Here is a 21,770-nt window from a genome sequence, read left to right as displayed (position 1 = left end):
TAGCTATCTTACTTTTTTGTTTGTTTGTTTTGTTTTCCTTTAGAATTATTTTATTAAGTCATAAATGTACAACAGCTTCTTAACTCTACACACGGTGGATCCTGCCATCTTTATGGTCGCACCTGGGTTCCCACCTGGATCTTTCTGATCGCCGGGACTGAGTCTCTTGCCCCCTACTTTAGTCATACCTGTCTTGCTGCTCCTCTCTTCACCTGGACTAAACTTGGGAGCCTGAAGAAACTTTAGATTTCTAGAAACATAGGAAGCCCCCCTCAGATTCTCCTAATGAAAAGCTCTTATCCGACTCAGGTAAACCTAAGGATGTGCTTGACTTCTGCTTTAAGAACACATAGTATGGGGGCGCCTGGGTGGCTCACTCAGTTGAGCATCTGCCTTCGGCTTGGGTCGTGATCCTGGGGTCCTGGGATCGAGTCCCGCATCGGGCTTCTTGCTCAGCAGGGTGCCTGCTTCTCCCCCTCTCTCTGCTGCTCCCCCTGCTTGTGCTCTCTCTCTCACTCTCAAATAAATAAATAAAATTAAAAAAAAAAAGCACATAGTTGGTTCAATTCAGGATTGCTGAATAGAAGCCTGAGGGATTAGGAAAGGCACACCTAATTCAAGACCTCAGCATTTTATTTTGCTCTGTGAAATGCAGCATTCCTTCCACTCTTAGATTTTTTTCTCTGCCTACACATCTGAGAAACCTTCAGTATCTTACATTTTTGGAGGACTTGGGAGTTCAGGAGACCTTTCACATGCATTCTTGCTTAAGCGTTCTTACTGCCAATAATCCTGGGGAATAGGGATCAGGTTTATGTTTACTAAAAGGAAATGTGGTTAATATACCTGGCTCAGGTGACAAGGCTAGCAGTGGAAGTAGAGCTTCAAGTCCAAGGGTTGTACAGATACATGTGGAGGGTGGCCTCCCCCCAGGACCCCCTTCCTTTTCCCTCTTCCTCTCTTCTTCCTCTTATTATCATCAGATAAAAAGATGTACATTCAGATAATTTGAGTACATTCTGTTCAGGGGCCATAAGGCAAGTTGAAGTAAAGGTAAATGATGACAACATCTAACCAACCCATCCTCCTGCATGGATTTGTTTGCAAAAGGAAAGTGTTTTAGCTTGGAGAATGGGGAGGCACAACTTTAGAAACTGATAAACAGCAGCTGAAAACTTCTCTAAACTAAAAATAGTCTAGTTCACTCTTCTTACAGGGTGAGCTACTGAAATCATTACAATTAGGATATCAAGAGACCGAGACATTAACTGGTACAGAATCGCAACCTACACACAGGCCTGGAGGAAAATCTCACCAAAATTAAAAGGCATAAACCTGCAAGAAAGAAGAAGAGGAAGAGGAGGAGGAGGAGGAGGAAGAGGAGGATGAGGAGGAAGAGGAGGAGGAAGAAGAGGAAGAGGAGGAAGAAGAGGAAGAGGAGGAGGAAGAGGAGGAACAGGAGGAGGAGGAGGAAGTGGAGGAGGAGGAGGAAGAAGAGGAGGAGGAGGAGGAGGAAGAGGAGGAGGAGGAGGAAGAGGAGGAGGAGGAGGAAGAGGAGGAGGAGGAGGAAGAAGAAGAAGAAGAAAAATAGGAATGGAGACAACAGAAGTAAAATATTGGAAACTGGTGAAGAAATGGGTGAGTGACCTAGCAGATTTAAGAGAGCCAGAACCTATGCCAACAGTAAGAAAAGCTGAGAAACAACCAAGGTATAACCCAGAACCCTCAAAAACTCAAGAAATGGTGGCATCAGATACCCCAAAAGAGAGGGTAAACATGGGGCTGCAAGCCCTGGGGTTGGCTGACTCCTGTATAAGTAGCAGTGAGATTTCCCTAAATCCCCTTCTTTACTCTGTGTGGTGGGACCCTGCCCCTCTTCAGCCAGGAGGAAAACAGGAAGTTTACTCTCCACAAGATGAAACGGAGAGTCTGACCAACACCAGGACAGCTGAGAGCAGAGAACCCAGCTGAAAGAGGACCCCCAGAACACTGACAGCCAGATCTACACCCTCGAGAAAGAAAACAGGAAAACCTGTTTTACTGAAAACCTGATGTGCTCAAGAGGAAAGATCCAAAGATGTGTTATCAGGAGTTCTTCCGATAAAAGGCCCAGCCAGATCACCCTAAGGGAAGTTCACAAGCAATATGTCCCATCCACAAGCTCAAAACTTACTCATTCTTAGATAATCCTATTTTAGTCTTCTCAGAGAGATAAGATATTATACTCATGAGATAAAAATAGGATATATATTTTTGATTCATAGGAAAAATGTTTTGGAATTTAAAGATTTGAATACAGTATGTAAAAATTCAGTAGGAAACTGGGGCGCCTGGGGTGGCTCAGTCAGTTAAGTGTCTGCCTTCAGCTCAGGTCATGATCGAGTCCTGGGATCGAGTCTTGCGTCAGGCTCCCTGCTCAGTGGGGAGCCTGTTTCTCCCTCTGCCTGCTCTTCCCCCTGCTTGTGCTCTCTCCATCCCCCTCTGACAAATAAATAAATAAAATATTTTAAAAAATAAATAAAAAATAAAAATTCAGTAGGAAACTAAAAGATAAAGATGAAGAAATCTCTTAGAAATTAAGGGAAAAAGTGGAAAACAGAAAAGAAAGGAAAATTAGGTGATCGTTCAAAAGGTTCTTTTTTTTTTTTTTTTAGAGAGAGAGAGAGAGGGCTGGGCAGAAGGAGAGGAGAAGAATCTCAAGCAGACTCCCTGTTGAGTGCAGAGCCTGATGTGGGGCTCAACTGCATGACCCTGAGATCATGACTTGAGCCAAAATCAAGAGTAGGATGCTTAACTGACTGAGCCACCCAGGTGCCCCAAGAGATTCAATTCTAAAATGATTTCTAGAATGAGAGAACACAGAAAACAGGAGAAAACAAATAATTCTAAAAATGTTAATGCTCAAGGACATGAGTTTCTAGACTGAAAGGACTCGGTTAATGCCTGGCATAATGTATGAAAATACACCTAAATCAAGGACTGTTGTAAAATTTCTTCCAGAAAAAAACAAACCAAACCAAACCAAAACAACAACAACAACAACAAACAGGCCAGGAATCTGAATGGCTTTGAGTTTCTCAAAAGCAATCTTCAGAGCTAAAGGTCAATGAAGAGTGCTTCTAAAATTCTGAAGGAAAATTATTTATGACCTAAAATTCTATACTTTGCCAAACTATCTACCATGTGTTTGTATAAACTGAAGATATTTTCAGATATGCAAGGTGTGACAAACATTTACTTCTTATGTACCTTTTCAGCGAAGAAGGAGGAAGACATGGGATAGATGATACAAGCCATTCAAAACTCCAAAGTGCAGGCAACCCCCAGAATGGTGGTGAAAAAATATAAGAAGATAGCAGTGTCCAAACAGAGAGGGTGACCAGTTCAGACAGGAACAGGTAAGAAGGCTCCAGGAAAGATTTAGTGAAGGAAATGAATCAGAAGAAGATCTGTTGTCTGAATGTGTTAAGAGAAAATTGAGTCCACTGGCAGAGAGTCAACAGATGAATTAGTGAGAAGTATACAGAAAACTAAGCTCATGTGTGTGCGGGGGGAGATGATCATTAATTCTAGGGAAAATTAAAAGTCATGCAGGAATGGGGCGCCTAGGTAGCTTAGTTGGTTAAGTGTCCGACTCTTGGTTTTAGCTCGGGTCATGGTCTCGGGGTCGTGAGATTGGGCCCCACATTGGGCTCCACACTGGGTGTGGAGCCTGCTTGGGATTCCCTCTTTCCGTCTGCACACTGCCCCTCATAGCCCCACTTGCATGTTCTCTCTCTCTCTCTAGAAGAAAAAAAATCATGCAGAAGGAACAATAATATATTACATAGCTAAATTGTGATTAGCACTTAGGTAGTCATAGTAATGTAAACAGTAAATACTGATCTACCCAAAATTTCAGTATAATTCTGTTAGGAGGATGGTGGAGATAGGAGGGCAATTAGGGGCATGAATGTATAATTGGGGCACAGGAATGAAAAGGAAGTAAATTCTCATTTTCCATTGTAGGAGGTGGACAGAAAAGGCCTAAAAGTGATAAGAAGTGGCGATATTATACTCCTATTATTTCGATTTATGGATTAATGTCCAAAATAATCAGCTAAGAATCAAAAATGGTGCTCTGAGGAGCAAGAAAAGGGAGTGGGGCAGTAGGGGACTCATGTCCTTCATAACATGAACAATAGTTCTTATAGAACTATTTCAGCCTTTAAACTATGTGCGGGTACTACTGTGATAAGGCTAGAAAGTTTTACTAAAAAATAAAAGTAAGTACTTTTGCCCCTCACCTCAAAAAAACCTTTATGGACTACAGATTTGGGACTCTTGAACTAGTAGGGCTCTCAGGAGCATCAAGATTCTACGGTTCCTTTCTAGCACCATTTCCATTCCAACTGCTCCTTCTCTTTCGCACCATCTCAGTAGAGAAAGTAAGTTTCAGGAATGGAGTTTTCCAAACGGGGTTAATATGGCCTTAAGGAAGTATCCCTTATGGTGCCCAAAGCTATGGTATGAAAAAGGAGGGATCCAGCTTTCTTAGACTAACACACATTACAGGTATGTAAATAGATAACCCCAATTCAAACATGTGACTTGGTTTTGTGCTCTGTGTTCAGAAGGAACAGAAAGCGTAATCAAAGAGAATCTGTCTAAATTAAGGATTGTTTCTGACACAGAGGCAGATGCTGCTCGAACCCCAAATTATGCCATATAAGGTCTGAGTTCCACAGCTTAGATTACTGCAGAAATTGAACGCACTGAGTCTGTGTTTGTATACACACTTCTCTCCACTGGCTACTGCATTATGATCTTTCTTCATCTAAACTTGCCGCTTAGCTGATCCAGATATGAAACCGAAGGAGTTCTGGATAGGATAGTACCACTGGGGTCTGAAGCGAGCCTTCTTCACACTCATGTGATGTTGGCTTCCCTTAGGAGAAGTCTTTAAAATGAACCAGAGGCTACGTCTGGTCATGTGTGTGCGGGGGGAGATGATCATTTGACATTTTGCCAAACTATCTACATGTGTGTGCGGGAGTCATTCTGAAGCTTTATCACATGTGATGCTAGCAGGGTTAGAGCCCAAATGACAGTGTCTATAAACCTTTTAACTTCCAAATCAGTGTAACTTATATTGCTGGAAACCATAACAGGAAGGGTTTTTGGGTTTTGTTTTTCTTTCATCTATTTCCAAGCCTATTTCTATATTAACAAAATGTAAAAACTCCTCCCCTTCAGTCTCTGGTTTGTGGGGGAAGGGAGCAGAAACAATAAACTTGGGAATTTAATGAGCAGAGCAATAAAGGCTTTTTATCAGGTTTGTGAGCTTGGCTGTGCACGAGAGTCGGGGATTATCAGAGTGAGTTCAGTGAGGTGTGTGCCAAGAGCAAGGGCTATGCAGTAGCTGGACCTGGCTTCCTGGCCCTACCTGGCCTGAGATGAACTCTCAGGGTTTGAGGGTGTAGCTCAATGGCCAAGGCTAGTCAGGGCTCAGCAGGCACATGTTAAGCCCATATAAAATCCTCAGGGCTACAGAGTCTTCTTGGCATAGTTTCAAGTTCATTCCCAACATACAGCAGAAGCTGCCAACAGCCCTAGAACCTCCTAGCCACGCAGGACATGGGGAAAGATTGTGAGAAACGGCTAGTGTGAGATCTGAATGTGTCCATATTCCCGTGGCAAAGTATTTATTCTAAAATGCTACTCCGCTAAAAGCTGTCCCTTCTGGTGCTTTGTATGAGCCGTTCACAAGAAAGACTATTCCTAACTCGATTCACAGTGGTTTGTATATCCTCAGAATCATTACATGTAAGGTTAAGAGTCATATTTTCTCTCTCATATGAAATATACCTCCCTCAAACATCACTGACTAGGAACAAGAATCTGAGGACTCAAAGCCCCACTGTTACACTCTCCTCAACTTTTGCTTTGGACCCGTGGGACTTCCCCAAGCTAGGCACAAAAGGATTCGTTCTGCCACAATCCAAAATGACTCAGTTGGAGGATGCAGTATTTGAAGTGAAAATTCTGGTAAGGATTAAGATATGACTTCTCAAAATGCCCTTCCGTACTTCTCCTCCCTTTAAAGCAGTCTTCTTTTCAGATTGTCTGGTTGAATGGCGCAAGGTAAGGCCAAAGATGAAGGCATTCATTGGTTCAGTGGAAAATTAATGAAATTCTAAACAGAAAGGCTGAACCTGCCACGGCCTCTGACTGATAAATCAAGCACAATTTACCTGGGTTCACAGTGTAAACTGCAAGGATCCAAGGACATAGAAGCCCAGCTAGCTCACTAGACATACCCCCAAATGCATATCTTTCTTGGTTATATCTATCTGCACGGAAACTAAGAAGGAAGTAAGCAGTCCATTTGTTTCTTCCCCACTGCACTAGAACCCCCTTGCCAGGCCTGCCCTCTGTACTGGGGTCCGAACAGGTTCTCTGCTCAGGCCAGAAGGTTTCAACCTTGGGATTGAGGGGAAGGGGCAAGAGAAGGGTGCGGGGGCACATAAGAATTTTGGGGGAAGAGGAACATAGTTTGAAAACAAAGTGCTTTGTTTCACCATTTTTGTTTGCAATTCATGAAAATATATTTTTAAAAAATTTAAATAACTTTATAGAAGAAAGACATGAGAATTTTATGTTTATCAAAGAGCACATAGCGGGACGCCTGGGTGGCTCAGTTGGTTAAGTGTCTGCCTTCAGCTCAGGCCATGATTCCGGGGTCCTGGGATTGAGCCCTGCATCAGGCTCCCTGCTCAGTGGGAAGCCTGCTTCTCCCTCTGCCTGCCACTCCCCCTGCTTGTGCTCTCTCTCTCTCTCTGACAAATAAATAAAATCTTAAAAAAAAAAAAAAAGAGGACATGGCATGGGTTTTAAAAGGGTCAAGAAATTCTGGTTGAAGTCATTGAGATTGGGGACTCTGGTGGACAGTGCTCAGCCTCTTGGCAAATATGGTAATAAAATCTTAGCTTCCTTTTTCACTTCCTGCCCATTCATACGTCTGTACTGAAGTCTTAAGCGTTGAGGGAAGGGTTTATATTTCCATCGTGTCTACATCAATTTTCTTTAATTAAACCCTAACCACAGAATAGCTTTATTAGTAGCTAACCTTCACCAACATCTCAATTGCAATTAGCATAGTGTAAACATTCCTTTTCTAACGGTGCTTAAAGCAAATAATATTTTTGCAAAACCCAACTGATGCCAAATATGTCCATGTGCAAACTGTGGGAATGACCTTTCTCTCTCGTTCATTATTATTCCATCCACTCATCCGTGTCACGAAACACTGAAATGTCTGCTGTGTGGCAGACACATAGGACACACACCAACTAATATTCGATGGTCACACTCACCTGTGTGAGAATAGATGTACCACAGGGCCCCCGTCAGGAGCGCTCCGATCACAAACGCCGCAAACGCAATGCCCATCACGGTGAGGGTGTCCAGACCGTGGAAAACTGCTATAAGGAAGGGAAGCCAGTACATACTTTCAGTGAGTCTGCACCAGATGTTGCAATTTTGTATTTGTTTCACAAGCACTGTCAAGAAGGCTGGGCACGGACTAAGAAAATGAGGACAAAATGAGAATCCCAACCAAATGCAATGTCTTTAAAACTTGCACATTTTTTTTTCCTCAAAAGAAAAATGAAATGATCAGATTTCCAAGATAGCCTCAGGTTGCATCCTCAGTTTAAAGATGCTTTGGAAAATGAAGTGAGCTCCCATTATCGCAATGTGGCACATTGCTTCTTATTCATCAAACACCTCCAACAACGAGACAAGAAAACACATTTCAAATAATCTACAAATACATTTTCGCGGACATTTATAGGTATGAGAGGTAATAGGAAGATAGGGGGTGGACAAGGAGGAAACATAGGTAAGGATCAACTATTCCTATAGATTCTAATGTTTTGCTGGTCCCCTCAGATCAAACCCTCCATCCTAACAATTCTGTATTGTGTCATTTAAAACAACCTACTTTTTAACACTCTTCTAACCATGATCTTTCTATGAGGGGGACGGAAATACTTCTCAATGTGGAGTTATGTCAGTTTTATGGTCAGCAAAACATATAAATAGAACCAATTGTTCCTCCACTTGGCAAAGATGTTTATATTTGAAATTAATTCCAGGCCACAGAAATAGAACATTTCCTTTCATTTAAGAGAACTACCTTCTATGAATCACTTATAAGAAGTTAAAATCAGCTTCCAAGAGAAAGGGTTTTCAATTGAATAAAATTTCTAGGGTGTCTATTTTTTTAAATGTAAATTTAGGGTGTAGGATCTCCCTACTATCTCAATCGCATTTCTATGTTCCTCTTGAGTCAGAAGCAACTCCGGCTGATCTCTATGTAAATTGAATCTCTTTGCCTTTCATCTTACTTCAGTGTAAAATATCTGGTTGTATGGACAAATGTGACACCCCCCTCCCCACCTCCGAGCAGCCCCAGAACTTGTAAGGGCTCAGGAAAAGTATGCCATGCTGCCAAAGATTTTGGAATTTTGGAATTTCCAAGTCCTGGTGGCTACTTTTCTAGCCATATGCCCTTTGGTGTGTCAACTTCTGGAAATGGGGATAGCATTGCTTCACCTGCCGAAGGCAGGGAGTAAACAAAAGGAGTTTGGAGAAGGTTTGGGGATTCCGAGGAAGGAATATGAACTGGGAAGAACTCTGGCGGTTAAGACGAACCAAACCATACATTCCACTTAATTTAGTCTGTAGGTATTAAAAGATGATTTGCCTTTTTATGCTTACAGATGCAAAAATGGGGCACCACTGAAAGTTTTGAGGAAAACTCCTCTGAAATTCTAAAAATGGAGATGTCATTTATGAAAATCAGGCTGGGTCAGTATGAAAGAAATATATCCACATGTGTCTCTTTGTGGGTTCATGATACTCTTTCGTGATATTGTTGAAGTAAGACACTTAATTGTAACAGTGTAGTGCTTTGCATAAAGGAACTCGCCAGACTGTTATGTGTATGAGGTGAGCCATGGAGACTAACCTAGAGAGTTGTAGGAAAGAAAAAAAGCACAGATTCTCCCCACAAGGCAACACCATCTAGAAGAGCTATGGGTGCAAAGCCAGAAAGCCCAGGTTATAGTCCTGCCTGAATGCCAATTATAACCACGGGTAAGTCACCGGAATATTTTTTGGTCAGAATTTTCTTCTGTATGGTGACAAAATTGGCTCAGACAAATCCCAATGCATCATTCTGTAGTAGTTGGTCTCTTCTCTTTTTTTTCTTACAAGTCCCCCCTCCTCCCCTTTCCTTGCACACCCCCACTGGACTAGAGATCGTCTCAAAGAGACAGCAACTAGTTCCCTTAGCACTGCTTCCCTGAGCAGGTAACTACTATCGATGACAAGTAAAGCAAACCACTCCCATAGCTGTGATTTATCGGTTTTAGATCACAACTGGTAGAAGTATACAAATAATGAACTCTCTCTAAAGCTAAGTAAGTTACTACCTTCCCATTAAGGCCACACATGCCAGTGGGTCCACCAATTCACATTTAAAAGTGGCAGACAGGAAAAAAGAAAGAGGATGAAGGAAGGACAGAGGAAAGGAAAAAGTAGGAGATTATGAAAAAAAGGGGGAGACAGGGAATGAGAGCAGAGATCTTCTTATCAAAACTCAAAGTTTGCCAAATGCTCTATAACCAACTCATTCTTATAAAAAGCCCAGGAGGCTTCCTTTCGAAATAGATGCATGAAGACTTACGTGGAGAAATTGGACTCGGTTCCTTAATGCTTGGACCTGTTTCTGGAAAAAAAAAAAAATGATGATGCATTCCACAGAGAAACCAAGTTTTAAGCAAAAGTTCATCACAATCTCAGCAGAGATTGACACTTTCCTATTGGTTAATACTCTGTGAGATCTTTGTCAGTTATCCTCCTTAGATGTCAAAACTGTAACATGGGCTACTCAGAAATGTTAAGCATTGTACTTTGTCAACAATCAATTGTACAGGCTCTCCAATCTGAAGAAAACTTGAAGGCAAACTTAAGGAATTTGAGTCTGACAGCATGTATGTGTGTGTGTACACCTTTATATTTATTTACAAGAGGATTCAATACCTTTAAATACCATATTTCTCCAGTGTATTCATGATGTTTTTCCACTTTCAAAAAATTCTTTTAATGTACACAAGTTTTGTGGGGTGCCTGGGTGGCTCAGTGGGTTAAGCATCTGACTCTTGGTTTCGGCTCAGATCATCTCAGGGTTGTGAGATCGAGCCCTGCATGAGGCTCCATGCTCAACTCAGCAGAGTCTGCTTGGATTCTCTCTCCCTCTGCCTCTTCCTCTCTCTCTCTCTCTCACTCAAATAAATAAGTAAGTAAGTAAGTAAATAAATAAATAAATAAGATCTTTGAAAAAATGTACATAAGTTTTGTAAAAGCGTCCTTATTCTTCTTTCCTTAATGCTATTATCCTATAGTTCAACTCCTTTTTTAAAAAATAAGAATTTAGGGGTGCCTGGGTGGCCCAGATGGCTAAGCATCTGCTTTTGGCTCAGGTCATGATCTTGGTCCTGGGATCAACTCCCATGTCTGGCTCCCTGCTCAGCAGGGAGTCTGCTTCTCCCTCTTCCTCTGCCTCTCCCCCTGCTCACGCTCTCTCTATCTCTCTGTCTCAAATGAATAAAAAATTCTTTAAAAAAAAACCAAGAATTTATTTATTTATTTATTTATTTATTTGAGTGAGCGACAGAGCACGCGCCCACACACAGGGGGAGGGGCAGAGGGGGAAGGAGAGGGACAAGCAGACTCTGTGCTGAGTGGAGCCTGACGGGCAATCTCACAATCATGACCTGAGCCGAAACTAAGAGTTGGATGCAACTGAGCCACCCAGGTGCCACTCAGCATCTTTTCATCATACATCTGCATTATTACAGAGCTTTCCTAACTGGTCTCCTTGTTTCCACCCACTGACCCTGCTCCTGCCCCAAATATTTCCTCCTCCATATTTTCCCCTCGGAGTGAATTTTCCAGAGCCCAGAGTTGATGATGTTATTGACCTGATTAAATTGCTCCATGACTTCCTGCACTCATAGGAAAAAAATCTAAACTCCAGCCTGGCACACAAAAGTTCTGTCTTCCTTCTCTACCAACCTGTTGCTAGCCTCCTTTCCTAATGGGCCCTTCACCCATGCTGGGCTCCTCATACCTACTTAAGCTCCCCAAATTCTCTGTGCTGCTCTGATCATCATACTTTTGCAGGCCATCCCCTGAAATACCCTCCTCCCTCAGACCTGCTTTGTTGGTATGTTCACTGGGAGGCTTTCTCTGACTCTCCCTCCAACCTCCACCCCAGCAGGGCCAGTCTCTACCCATGTGGCTTATTCCGCCCCCCGGTTGTCCTACATATACTCCATCACATCGTAATTCTCTAGATTCTTTTCTGCCTGGAGGGCAGGGTCTAGTTCTTACTCATCTGGACATCCCAGGGCTCAGCCTAGCATGGAACAGGCCTGCCGGAAATCGGTGAAGGATGACTAGAATGTTGACAATGGAGACAACAGAGGGAGCTGGGAACAAGGCTATACAACAGTGCTTGTATGCTTTGACATTTCTATAATGCTTTCGTGTTCAAATCTCATTTGAGTTTCACACCAGCCCTGTGAGAGAGGCAGAAAAAGAATTCTTATCACTATTTTACAAACGAGCATCCTGAGACTCTGCTATCATGTGACTTGCCCAAGGTCACAGCTGGAAAGCATCAGGGCAGGGGCTGAACCCAAATTCCAGATTCTGCTTCAGAGGCTACATGACTGGGGAGTGTTGCTCTGTCCTTAGCAGGGGAGCACTGATTAAGAAGCTACTTGTGACTCAGAGTGAGAACAGCACAAACTGGGGGGGGGGGGGGGCGGGGGGCGGCACAGTGGCTGTATCATGGCCCAACACTTATTTTTGTATGGCTTGTGAACTAAGAGTACATTCTGTATTTCTAAGTGACTGGGAAAAAAAACCCCAAAGAATAAAATTTTATGACCTATGAAAAGTATGTGAAAGTCAAACCTATTCCATAAATAAATTCCATAAATAAAGTTTTCTTTGAACATAACCACACACATCATTTGTATATTGTCCATGCCTACAATGCTGTAGGAGCAGCCCAGAATCGTCAGGGCAGGCACTGTGCGAGGAACAGACCTGAAACACTCACCAGCTGGCCCTTCCCAGAAAAAGTGTGCGGCGTCCTGGGACACACTCCGCCCCTGCCCTTTCGAGTGGCAAGTGGTGAGTGTTTAGTGCGTCTCTTTTCGTCTCCATTTTCATTCAGTGAAGAAGGAACACCTACCTTGTGTTGGAATCCAAGGTGGAGCAAAAGAAATTGTGAAAAACTGACCAAACCAGCAGCATTTGAGGTCATGTTTATAAAAATAAAGAAGCTACATAGGATTGTAAATTCTCAGGATTAACCACCTCAGCTGGGCTGCCTACATTCCTGCAGCATGGGGTGCTCGGGTCCAGCTCTAGGGGAAGGAATGCTACGGGATGAAGCAAAGCCACCACAATGGAATGGTGCCCCCCAGAGTTGTGCAATGTGGTGGCGCAGGTTGTACTTAAATAAAATTACTAAAATTAAAATAACTGTGAAAGCTTTTAAGAAAATCTTTTTTTTTTTTAAGAAAATATATTTCAGTATGCATAACACTCACCAACTACAAAATAACACAAGAGACTGTCTCCAGTGGGTTTGGTCCCATCAGCCTAGTGGCAGAGATAAAATAATGATGGTGATGCCTTCCATTTATACATGTGTGTAGTGTTTTACAACTGACAAAAAGCCTTCGCTTAGATTTTCTCATTTTAAACTCTTGAGAACCCTATGAAGTAGGGGTATCTAACCACAAAATTCTACTTCCAAGAAGCAGTGGTTGGATTCACTGAACTAAGTCCAAAGGCATTTAAAGGTCTCTATAGTGTTCACCATGTGAGAAATATACACACTTCTGGGAAGAGTTCCATCCAATCAACCACCCATGGCTGAATTTTGTCACTCAGAATCCCTAAGTGGTTTTAAATAATGACTCTCCCTTAAGGAGACCTCACATGTGAGAATGTGGGTTTTAGAGCAAGGCCTCTGTGATGGATGGCATTGTTTTAAACTTCTTAATGGACTTATGCTATGATCTAATCCTTCTCCCCCACCCCAAATAGGGGACTTCTCTCAGCGCTAAATAGAAACAGTTGTTGCTTATTTCCCCTGGGTGAAGTTCCTCCATAAACAATAACAAGTACAAGCTGCAGCACTAAGGTTATAGGATTTTATCCTCTTTTTTGTTCCAAAAATTCCCAATAACCCCTGTGTATGACTAAAGGAGTCTGATCTCCACTGGAACCCTATAATCGAGCTGGCATGCTGAAAGGAAAACAGGGGAACACAGCAATATTTACTTTTGGTTTAAGGGTAAAATTGTTAAGAAAGGAACCCTTGCTATTGTTGCAAAGAGAATGTTAACAATAGAGATTTATTTGCAGAAAGAACAAAGTATAATCAACATTCTGAATTAAATCTCTTCATATACTCGAGCAAATTTCGGTGTGCCTCTAGAACCAGATTTCCCTCCTCAGATGGTTAGGCATGGTTTTCATAGATGGGATATTTCTGGGGTTATGCGTGAGTAACTGACCACAGCGTTCAGCTTCCAGCTTTCAATTCAGTTCTCCTAAACATGGTAGGATCGAGCAGGCCCGCAAGGAAACAAGGTGCCTACTCGGTACCCACATCTATTGGTGTTTGGCAAAGAGGGAGAGATAGGGAGATGAAGAGAGGCCTCTGTGCAGATCTCTTTTAACATAGTTTTTATTAACTTCACTATAAACAATCCCCTTCTCTGGGTTCTTTCAATATTTATGGCATTCACTGCAATTGCCTGGTCACTTATCTGCACCCTTCCACTTGATCAGTGGTTCTTATCTAGGGTGATTTCTGCCCCCACCCCGCACCCCACCAGGACATTTGGAAATGTCTGGAGACATTTGGGGTTGTCACAATGGGTAGTGGAGGGGTTGGCTATGGGCATCTAGTGGGTAGAGGCCAAGGATGCTATTCAAAATCCTACAATGCACAGGACAGCCCTCTACAACAAAGAGTTAGTTATCCAGCTCAAAAGCATCAACAGAGTCAAGGTTGTGAACCCCTGTATGACACTGTAAAGGCCTTACAGACAGGGTGATGTGTTTACTGTATGCCTGGCATATAATAGGTACCAATAAACATTTTTTGGAATGGCCGTAATTGTCATCTGTATCTTATTACTGCGTACATCTCCCCAAAACCAAACTTCATGCTGCTTTCGGGGTAGTCTTCCTAAATGATCTGATCATTGGTTCCTTACCCAAGAGCTTTTTTTTTTTTTTTAAGATTTTATTTTTTCTAAGTAATCTCCGCACCCAACATGGGGCTCAAACCCACAACCCTGAGATCAAGAGTTGCATGCTCCACCAACTGAGCCAGCCAGGCACCCCAATCTTTTGGTGGTTCTTAACTTTTAGAGGTGCATACTGGAATATTTATGGATGAGATGAAATGTCTGGATTTCCTTCAAAACAATCTAGGGACAGAAAGTGATAAAACAAGTTTGTCCATAAATGGGTAGTTGTTGAAACCAGAAGGAGGATTCATGGGACTTCATTCTACTATTCTATTTTTGTATATAGTTGAGATATATATATATATTCCAAAGTAAAAAGTCCCTATGATACCCCTCTCCCTTGGATGAAGACTGAATGACTTAGTCTGTCCATTAGGCATTTCTACCATCTTTCTCCTCAGCGTCTTCTCATCTCTACCTCAGCCTGAGGACAAAACCTGGCTGGGTGCATTAGAGTATTTTTGTTCTGGAAAAATCAAGTGTGTTCCAAAAAGTAATGCCTCTCTTGGATTAACTTCCAACTGACGTTCACAACTTTCCTTTTCATTCCCCGTCCACCCCTACTCTCCCCAAAAACCTAGTTTGGCTGAGAGGTTAAGAGGAAGGAAAGGAAATTAATATTTACTGAGTGCCCATGATATGCCAGGTGCTGTCCTGAGCACACTTATTTTTGAAAAGTTATGTAGTGGAAATTCAGTATTTTGAACATTTAACTTGCTAAGAATTACATGTCGTACATAAATCATGGCCTGTTTGGGGATGATGTTTATTGTTCTTTCTCACTCACTTTTTTATATGTGCCCTAAATTTCAGAAAAATGATAACTTTTCCCTTTCACCATTCGCAAAAAATTATCACTGACGTGGTATAGCCATTTTTATTGTGTAAGCCCTACTGTTCTCAAATGCCACAAAAATGGTCACAGCATCCAAAGCAAACCACACTAACATGCCTATACTTCAAAATAGTTCAGAAAATATGGCAGGATGGCACTACCTCAACTATTTTAATTGTTTTGCCATAAACCATAATGTGCATAAAGTATTCATGTTTTCTGGGCTTTTTTTGTGAGTTACAATTCAAAGTCACAGAACTTCTAAATTTTAAGACTCTCTTAAACAGCTTCCATGTTTCCCAACATCTTACCCTCTGGAGAACAGACTTTTTTCCTAAAATTCTTCATCTTTTCAGTTCACAGTCAATTAGAGTATTTGGATGTGAACTTGAACACCAATGTGATATGTATGGCATGAAAAGGAGAAAGAGGTGGGAAGAGGATGTCAAGAGATAGATGTCAATGTTGCTTGTAGTTTCTTAAAAACTAGAATCAACCTCCACCTAGCATAAGGCAAAGGGTTTAGAAAGGCACAAACTCTGGAATCAAAGTGCCTGGATTTGAATTCCAGATCCACCACTCATTTATATGTGGTGTGACCTTGGTCAAGTTACTTATTCTTGCTCTATACTTGCCTCACAGAAGGGCTATGAGGATTAAATACGAGGATCCACACAAAGCATTTAGCACAGAGCCTTGTACCAAGTAAATGCTCAGTAAATGTGAGATAATCATTGTTGTCATTTCTACGACTATCATCACCACCAGCACCGTCATCTACTGTTGAAAGTTTTAGCAGCAAAAGAATGTTAACCCAGTGCTGATTCCCAAGGGACTGAGATGGTGGTTCCGTGCTGCAGAGGCTCGGGCAAGTTCCATTAAAAATGGTGGCCCAGAGGAGGGACCCAGAGTTATTTAGTCTTGGCCTATTCTGTCTGTCCACAGAAGGAAGAAACACCACCTGAAATGTGTCCACACCATTGGTATTGGGAGCTACAGAGCAGCTCTCTGCTTGGCTGTGAAGCCAATAACCAGAGACTTTATCTGCTGTTGCCCCAGAAAACCCAAGTGTTGAAAAATAAGATGGACCAAATGACCATGGAGACCTGGAACTTCGGCACAGACTTCAAAGAGTATCTGTGTGGTTAAAAGAGGACAGTGAGGGCGCCTGGGTGGCTCAGTCGTTAAGCATCTGCCTTCGGCTCAGGTCATGATCCCAGGGTCCTGGGATCGAGTCCCACATCGGGCTCCCTGCTCGGCGGGAGGCCTGCTTCTCCCTCTCCCACTCCCCCTCCTTGTGTTCCTGCTCTCGCTACCTCTCTCTCTCTGTCAAATAAATAAATAAAACCTTTAAAAAAAAAAAAAAGAGGACAGTGAAACAACCCACTGCTTGAGCAATTTTTATCCCTAAAATTCATTCCAGTAAGAGATACTTCCAGAGATACCATAGTATCTGTGGCTTACAACAGTAACATACAAAGCTGGCAGGAAGAATGATCATGACCCTGCTATTATTCAAATAAACTAATGCTATTAGGCAAATGGTCACATTCCCACTTCAAGTTACTATTCCAATTCACTGAGAGGCAGAGGGAAAGCACAGACTCCAGTGGCCTGCCTCATGGAGAAATGATTTCAGAGTCAAAAGAAAATAAACATAAAAGGTGGGAGGAGTCACTCACAGAACTGAAAACTGCCAGAAAACCGACCCCACTCAGTGCAGTTAGAACGCACATTTGCACGCAGCCCCTGGGAAGCTGGCCTATAGTCTAACCTGCATTTGTTTAACAAACCTAAGCAATGAACTTTCTTCACTGCACGTTTCTCCACTAAAAGCTACTCTCACGAAACTGCTTTGATATTTGGTAAAACTTTCCTCTTGAACTTTTATGTAAAAGAACACTGAACTTTCAGGATAATTACACTAAGTTTAAATAAAAGTAACTACCTAATTTACAAGAGGAATTACTTAGAAAAATACCACCAAACTTAAAAGAAGCATGAATGAATTACTAGAAGTTATACTACTGCAGTATTAATGCCCAATTATTGTCGGGCATAGAAAAAAAAGCAGGCTGCTGCCATCAGTTACCCACAGAACTGTATCTCTGGAAATAGGTAAGAGTAACAGACGGAGTACGAGGTAGCGGTTGTTATTGTTAAACCACTTTCACAGTACAAAATGCAGCCAGCTGTTGCCCGATTGTGATATACTTTGCAACCCAATTAATTTACTTATTTCCTCCCCTTGGACCCAATAAACAGGGAACTCTTTGGGCAATAAATTTAAAAAAACACAAAACAATTTTTTTTTTTTTTAAAGTAGGCTCCATGGAGCCCAATGCAGGGCTTGAACTCATGACCCTGTGATCAAGACCTCAGCTGAGATCAAGACCAGAGCTGAGACCAAGAGTCGGATGTTTAACCAACGGAGCCACCTAGGTGCTCCTGGGCAATCCATTTAAAGAAGGACTGTGGCTGGTACACTGTTTCAAATGGTTGAAAACCGGGGCACCTGGGTGGCTCAGTCGGTTGGGTGACTGCCTTCGGCTAAGGTCGTGATCTCAGGGTCCTGGGATCGAGCCCCACATCGGGCTCCCTGCTCGGCGGGAGGCCTGCTTCTCCCTCCCCCACTCCCCCTGCTTGTGTTCCCTCTCTCGCTGTGTCTGTCTCTGTCAAATAAATAAAAAATAAATAAAATAAAATGGTTGAAAACCAATCAAAGTAAAACAAACAGCAACAACAAAAGGTGTTGCTGAAGAACTAATGAACGTCTACTATGTATGTTTCACACCCCTTTCGGGATGACTGGGAAATGAATTAAAATCTATTTGGCTTCTTCAAACAGTAGAGCTGAGTGTTACAGCTGAAAGGGTCTTTGGAAGCCATCTGGTCTAAACCCTTCCTTTTCCAGACATAGAAAATGAAAGTCAAGGACAGAAGGAGAGATCTCCAAAGTCCCATTCGCAGTTAGCAGGGAAAGAGTTGCGCCCCAGGCTCCTGACTCTAAGCCACACCCTCCCCACTACACTCTCTTGCCTTTCCAAAGTGAGCATGCCCCTAGGAAAAGGGCAGATGCCACCACCAGATATGTCAGCAAGAATGGCACTGCTATTTTCACAAAGGTCACTCCACCAAAGAACAAAGTAGACAGCATCCATTCTATTAGGTACTGTGTGCTTATTCTATTAGCCCCTGCTGCCTGGCCTTGCCAAATCCAACAGTGCTTAGATCAGAAAGGCCATCCCAGGGCTGCCCCCAAGCCTAGGCGTGGTAGCAGCTCCACCCAGCAGGTCTCCCAGCCAATGCTCACCAACTGGAGACAGGATGCTTGCTGGCTTTTATCAAGGCTCCAGTGCCGTGTTTCTCCTCTGCCCCTTGGGGTGGTGGAAGGAGGCCCAGAGACCTAGCCCCGAAATATCTAACCCCAGAGGCTAGGAATCCACTTTTACTCTCCCAGACCTCTCTTAGTTTGGCACCCTTAGACAATGTTTCTAGGTGGTCATAGGTTGTTTTTAGTGACAAATGTAGCTGCCCAGATAGCCTGAATGTGCCTTTGGTTCCATCCCCCCCCAGATGTTGCCAGCTGCTTGATGTGTTCTTGCCCATCTGTGCCCTTCAGTCGTGATGCCCGTCCCACCAGATGCTCTCCACAGTCCACAGGGCCTCAGGTCCATTCCTAACACCCCCGTGGAGCCCAGTTCTGCTTCTCTATTGGTTTGGCTGACTTGGCCTACACTAGGTCTGGCTTTGCCTTGCCTGGCCACCTGAGGCCACATCTCCTAGGACGGCAACCTTCCTTTTCTCCTACAAGAAAGTGCAGACTGCTGAATGCTCCTATGTGTGTAGGAAGAGGCACCCTTGGCTTCAAGCAACAAATGTGACTGTGTACAATTCTGAAACCTGAATTATAAAAATGCATTTGGACAGTAGTTCTCAACCTTTCTTCTGCTCTGACCTAAGATGGATGGTAGTCACAAACACAACACCCTTCCCCCGCAATAAGGCATCTGCGATCTGGACACAGCCCTGGGACTGCTTGTACTCAGCACAAACACTGCTAGTAGATCATGAAAGATGGGCTGGGGGCTGTTCAATCCCAGCATGCAAGGAGGACCTCGGAGGCTTCCCTCCATACTTGAGGAAGATATTTGAATGGCAAGGGAGAGTGACATTGGGATAGGGACAACTTTGATCTAATATTTAAAAGAGGAAATCGTTGGCAAACCTATCACTAATAACTCAGCCATAAGGCAGAGCAGACCCAACTATATAAAAGGCTCCTTTGGCAAAAATCCTTTTCTAAAGTTACTAATTGGCCCTTTTTTTTTTTTTTTTTGATATTTTATTTATTTGAGAGAGAATGAGAGAAAGAGAGCATGCGCACGCACGCATGCGTGAGGGGAACGGCAGAGGGAGAGGGAGAAGCAGACTCCCTTCTGAGTGAGGAGCCCAACTAAGGACTCGATCCCATGACCCTGAGGTCATGACCTGAGCTGAAGCCAGATGCTTAACCGACTGAGCCCCCCAGGCGCCCTAGCCCTTAATGTATCTTTTGAATACAACTGTACTTTGATTTACAGTATTGGAGCTACTGCTTCTTTTTCATTGTTTTAATACTGGAGCTTCTTAAAAGGAGCAGCCCTCAGGCCCCTATTCTCTGACTGAGCCTCCCAAAACGCACCTTTAGCTTCTACTTGTTGGTGGATCACAGCGAGGGGCCTGGTGAATGTCTTCTTATTCTGCATCATGGCCCAGATCATTGAGGCGTCCAGTGAGGTGCAGGCTTCATCCGGGGGCACACACTGCAGAGAGGCAGAGCAAAGCAGGGTCAGGGGTCACTCTGAAGAGCCTGCACCCGCTCGGCCTGCACAGTTGTCCTGCGCCCCTTATCAGACAGCTCACAGCTGTTTACCACAGAAAAACAGGAGATCTGGGTGTTTTCCAAAGAACCATAAATAATCTGGGAGATATAGTGGCAGACCCAGGATAGTCTCAGCAGCACTTGAAGATTCAAATATCACTGGATGGCTTATAAACACTGCTTTTCTTCCCCATCTTCCCACAAAACAGCTAGAGGTTTTAGTGTTATTTAGTCTGAAAAGTAAAGAAACTATATGATGAGTGCTGGCCCTTCACCAAGCTGGCTTCACATAAATGGTTCCTGTTTGTGATTTGTGATTGTGGGAAACTTCATGTGCTGCCTTATGAAAGTGACAGATTTTACATTTGTTGTCCAAAAAGATAATCATGTTGTCCAGTTTGTTTGATTTTTTAAATCCTGGTATAGGCTCATTCAAAATGACGCTTTCCAGGGTCGTCTGCTACAGCGTTCCAAACTGGAGCCCTGGGGAATTGTACCCACCTGTGGGGACCATGAGAACAGTTGTTTCCAGTTATTTTCAGGCCCCAAACTTAGAATTAGCATGCCCAAGCTCGGTATACCTGTTTTTAAAAAGTATGATCACACTCCAGTACCTTTTTCTTTAAAATAACTTTAGTTCCTTGTCTATGCTCATCAATAGGTGAAACTCTAATGTAAATGACATCTACTTGCTTTTGTTGTTAAGAAATAGATCTATCCTTTAAAAAGCCTACAGCAAGCCATTCCCCAAAGCTAATAAATTTCAAATCACAAAAGAGCAAAGTCTTTTGGCTTTATTGTCATTGCTGCTCTGAGCAATGTATTATAAGAAGACAACTTCCTCTCCCTCAAAGCCCAGAGAAAGGCCTTTACAACAAGCGTCTTGCACAGGGAAACAACAGATTGTCTGTAGAAAGGCCTCATTATTGAAAAGATTTGCATTTTAGGAAAAGCCTTCTTACTGTGCTATCAGTTCTTCAGTTAAGTAAGGGTCCACGATTATACGTCCAACTCACAGCTCGACCCTGGACAAGATACTCAACTCCAGCCTTAGTTTCATCAGCTAAGGGCCGGGCTGGACTCAGCGATCTTTGAGAACTCCTCCCTCCTAAGAAGATTCTTTGGCTCTGTGTTATCATCTGAGAAGTCACTAGAACTGTGGAAATATTAACTACAAGCAGTAAACACAAAGACAGTGGTAACAGCTCATGTGAAGCCACTGCTCTATAAATGGCAGACTGTTGTCAAATCTACTGTCTCCTTTGTTCTCTGCTCCCGAGGGAAGCCAGGTACTATTATTTCACTCTTCCAGATGAAGCCATGCATATTCTGAGAGGTCAGGGGACTTGCTTCAAGTCTTGTTAGTAAGCAGAAGGCCTTCCTTCTCAGTCCTCATGCCCTTTCCAGTTTCTCGTGCCTTGGGTGTAAATAGGGACTTCACATCCTATGTCATCCACTGGGACTTAGAGCTCTCCATAGAATGTTATGGAGGGAAATATTAGGATTAATATTCACACACTAACATGCTACGGATGGTGCTAGGCCAGACTCAGAGACAGATAACAACCAAGCCACCAAAAAAAAAAAAAAAAAACAACAAAAAAAACAAGCCAACAGTAAAGACCCCTAGTAACTGCCAGGCCTCCCCTCCTAGTTCTCTAGCTCCTAAAAGTCATCC

General features: G+C 42.9%; 1 protein-coding gene across 12 annotated transcripts in view; it reads right to left on the bottom strand.

Moving 5' to 3' along the window:
* Positions 1 to 21,770, bottom strand: part of TGFBR3 (transforming growth factor beta receptor 3) — a 250,516-nt gene that overhangs the window by 59,331 nt on the left and 169,415 nt on the right. For 6 of the 12 annotated variants that reach the window (XM_081818776.1, XM_081818785.1, XM_081818782.1 and 3 more), the window contains exons 14-16: positions 19,913 to 20,033; positions 9,734 to 9,775; positions 7,356 to 7,463 (exon numbers count right to left, since the gene is read on the bottom strand). In XM_081818776.1, the coding sequence (XP_081674902.1) occupies positions 7,356 to 7,463; positions 9,734 to 9,775; positions 19,913 to 20,033 (271 nt within the window). The remainder of the gene's footprint in view (positions 1 to 7,355; positions 7,464 to 9,733; positions 9,776 to 19,912; positions 20,034 to 21,770) is intronic. The other 6 variants (XM_081818777.1, XM_081818783.1, XM_081818788.1 and 3 more) reach the window with 3 other exon arrangements.

This window comes from Leptonychotes weddellii, chromosome 4, assembly GCF_054177405.1.
Source record: "Leptonychotes weddellii isolate Sample4059 chromosome 4, ASM5417740v2, whole genome shotgun sequence".
Classification (NCBI taxonomy): domain Eukaryota; kingdom Metazoa; phylum Chordata; class Mammalia; order Carnivora; family Phocidae; genus Leptonychotes; species Leptonychotes weddellii.
This window is presented reverse-complemented; position numbering and strand designations above follow the sequence as displayed.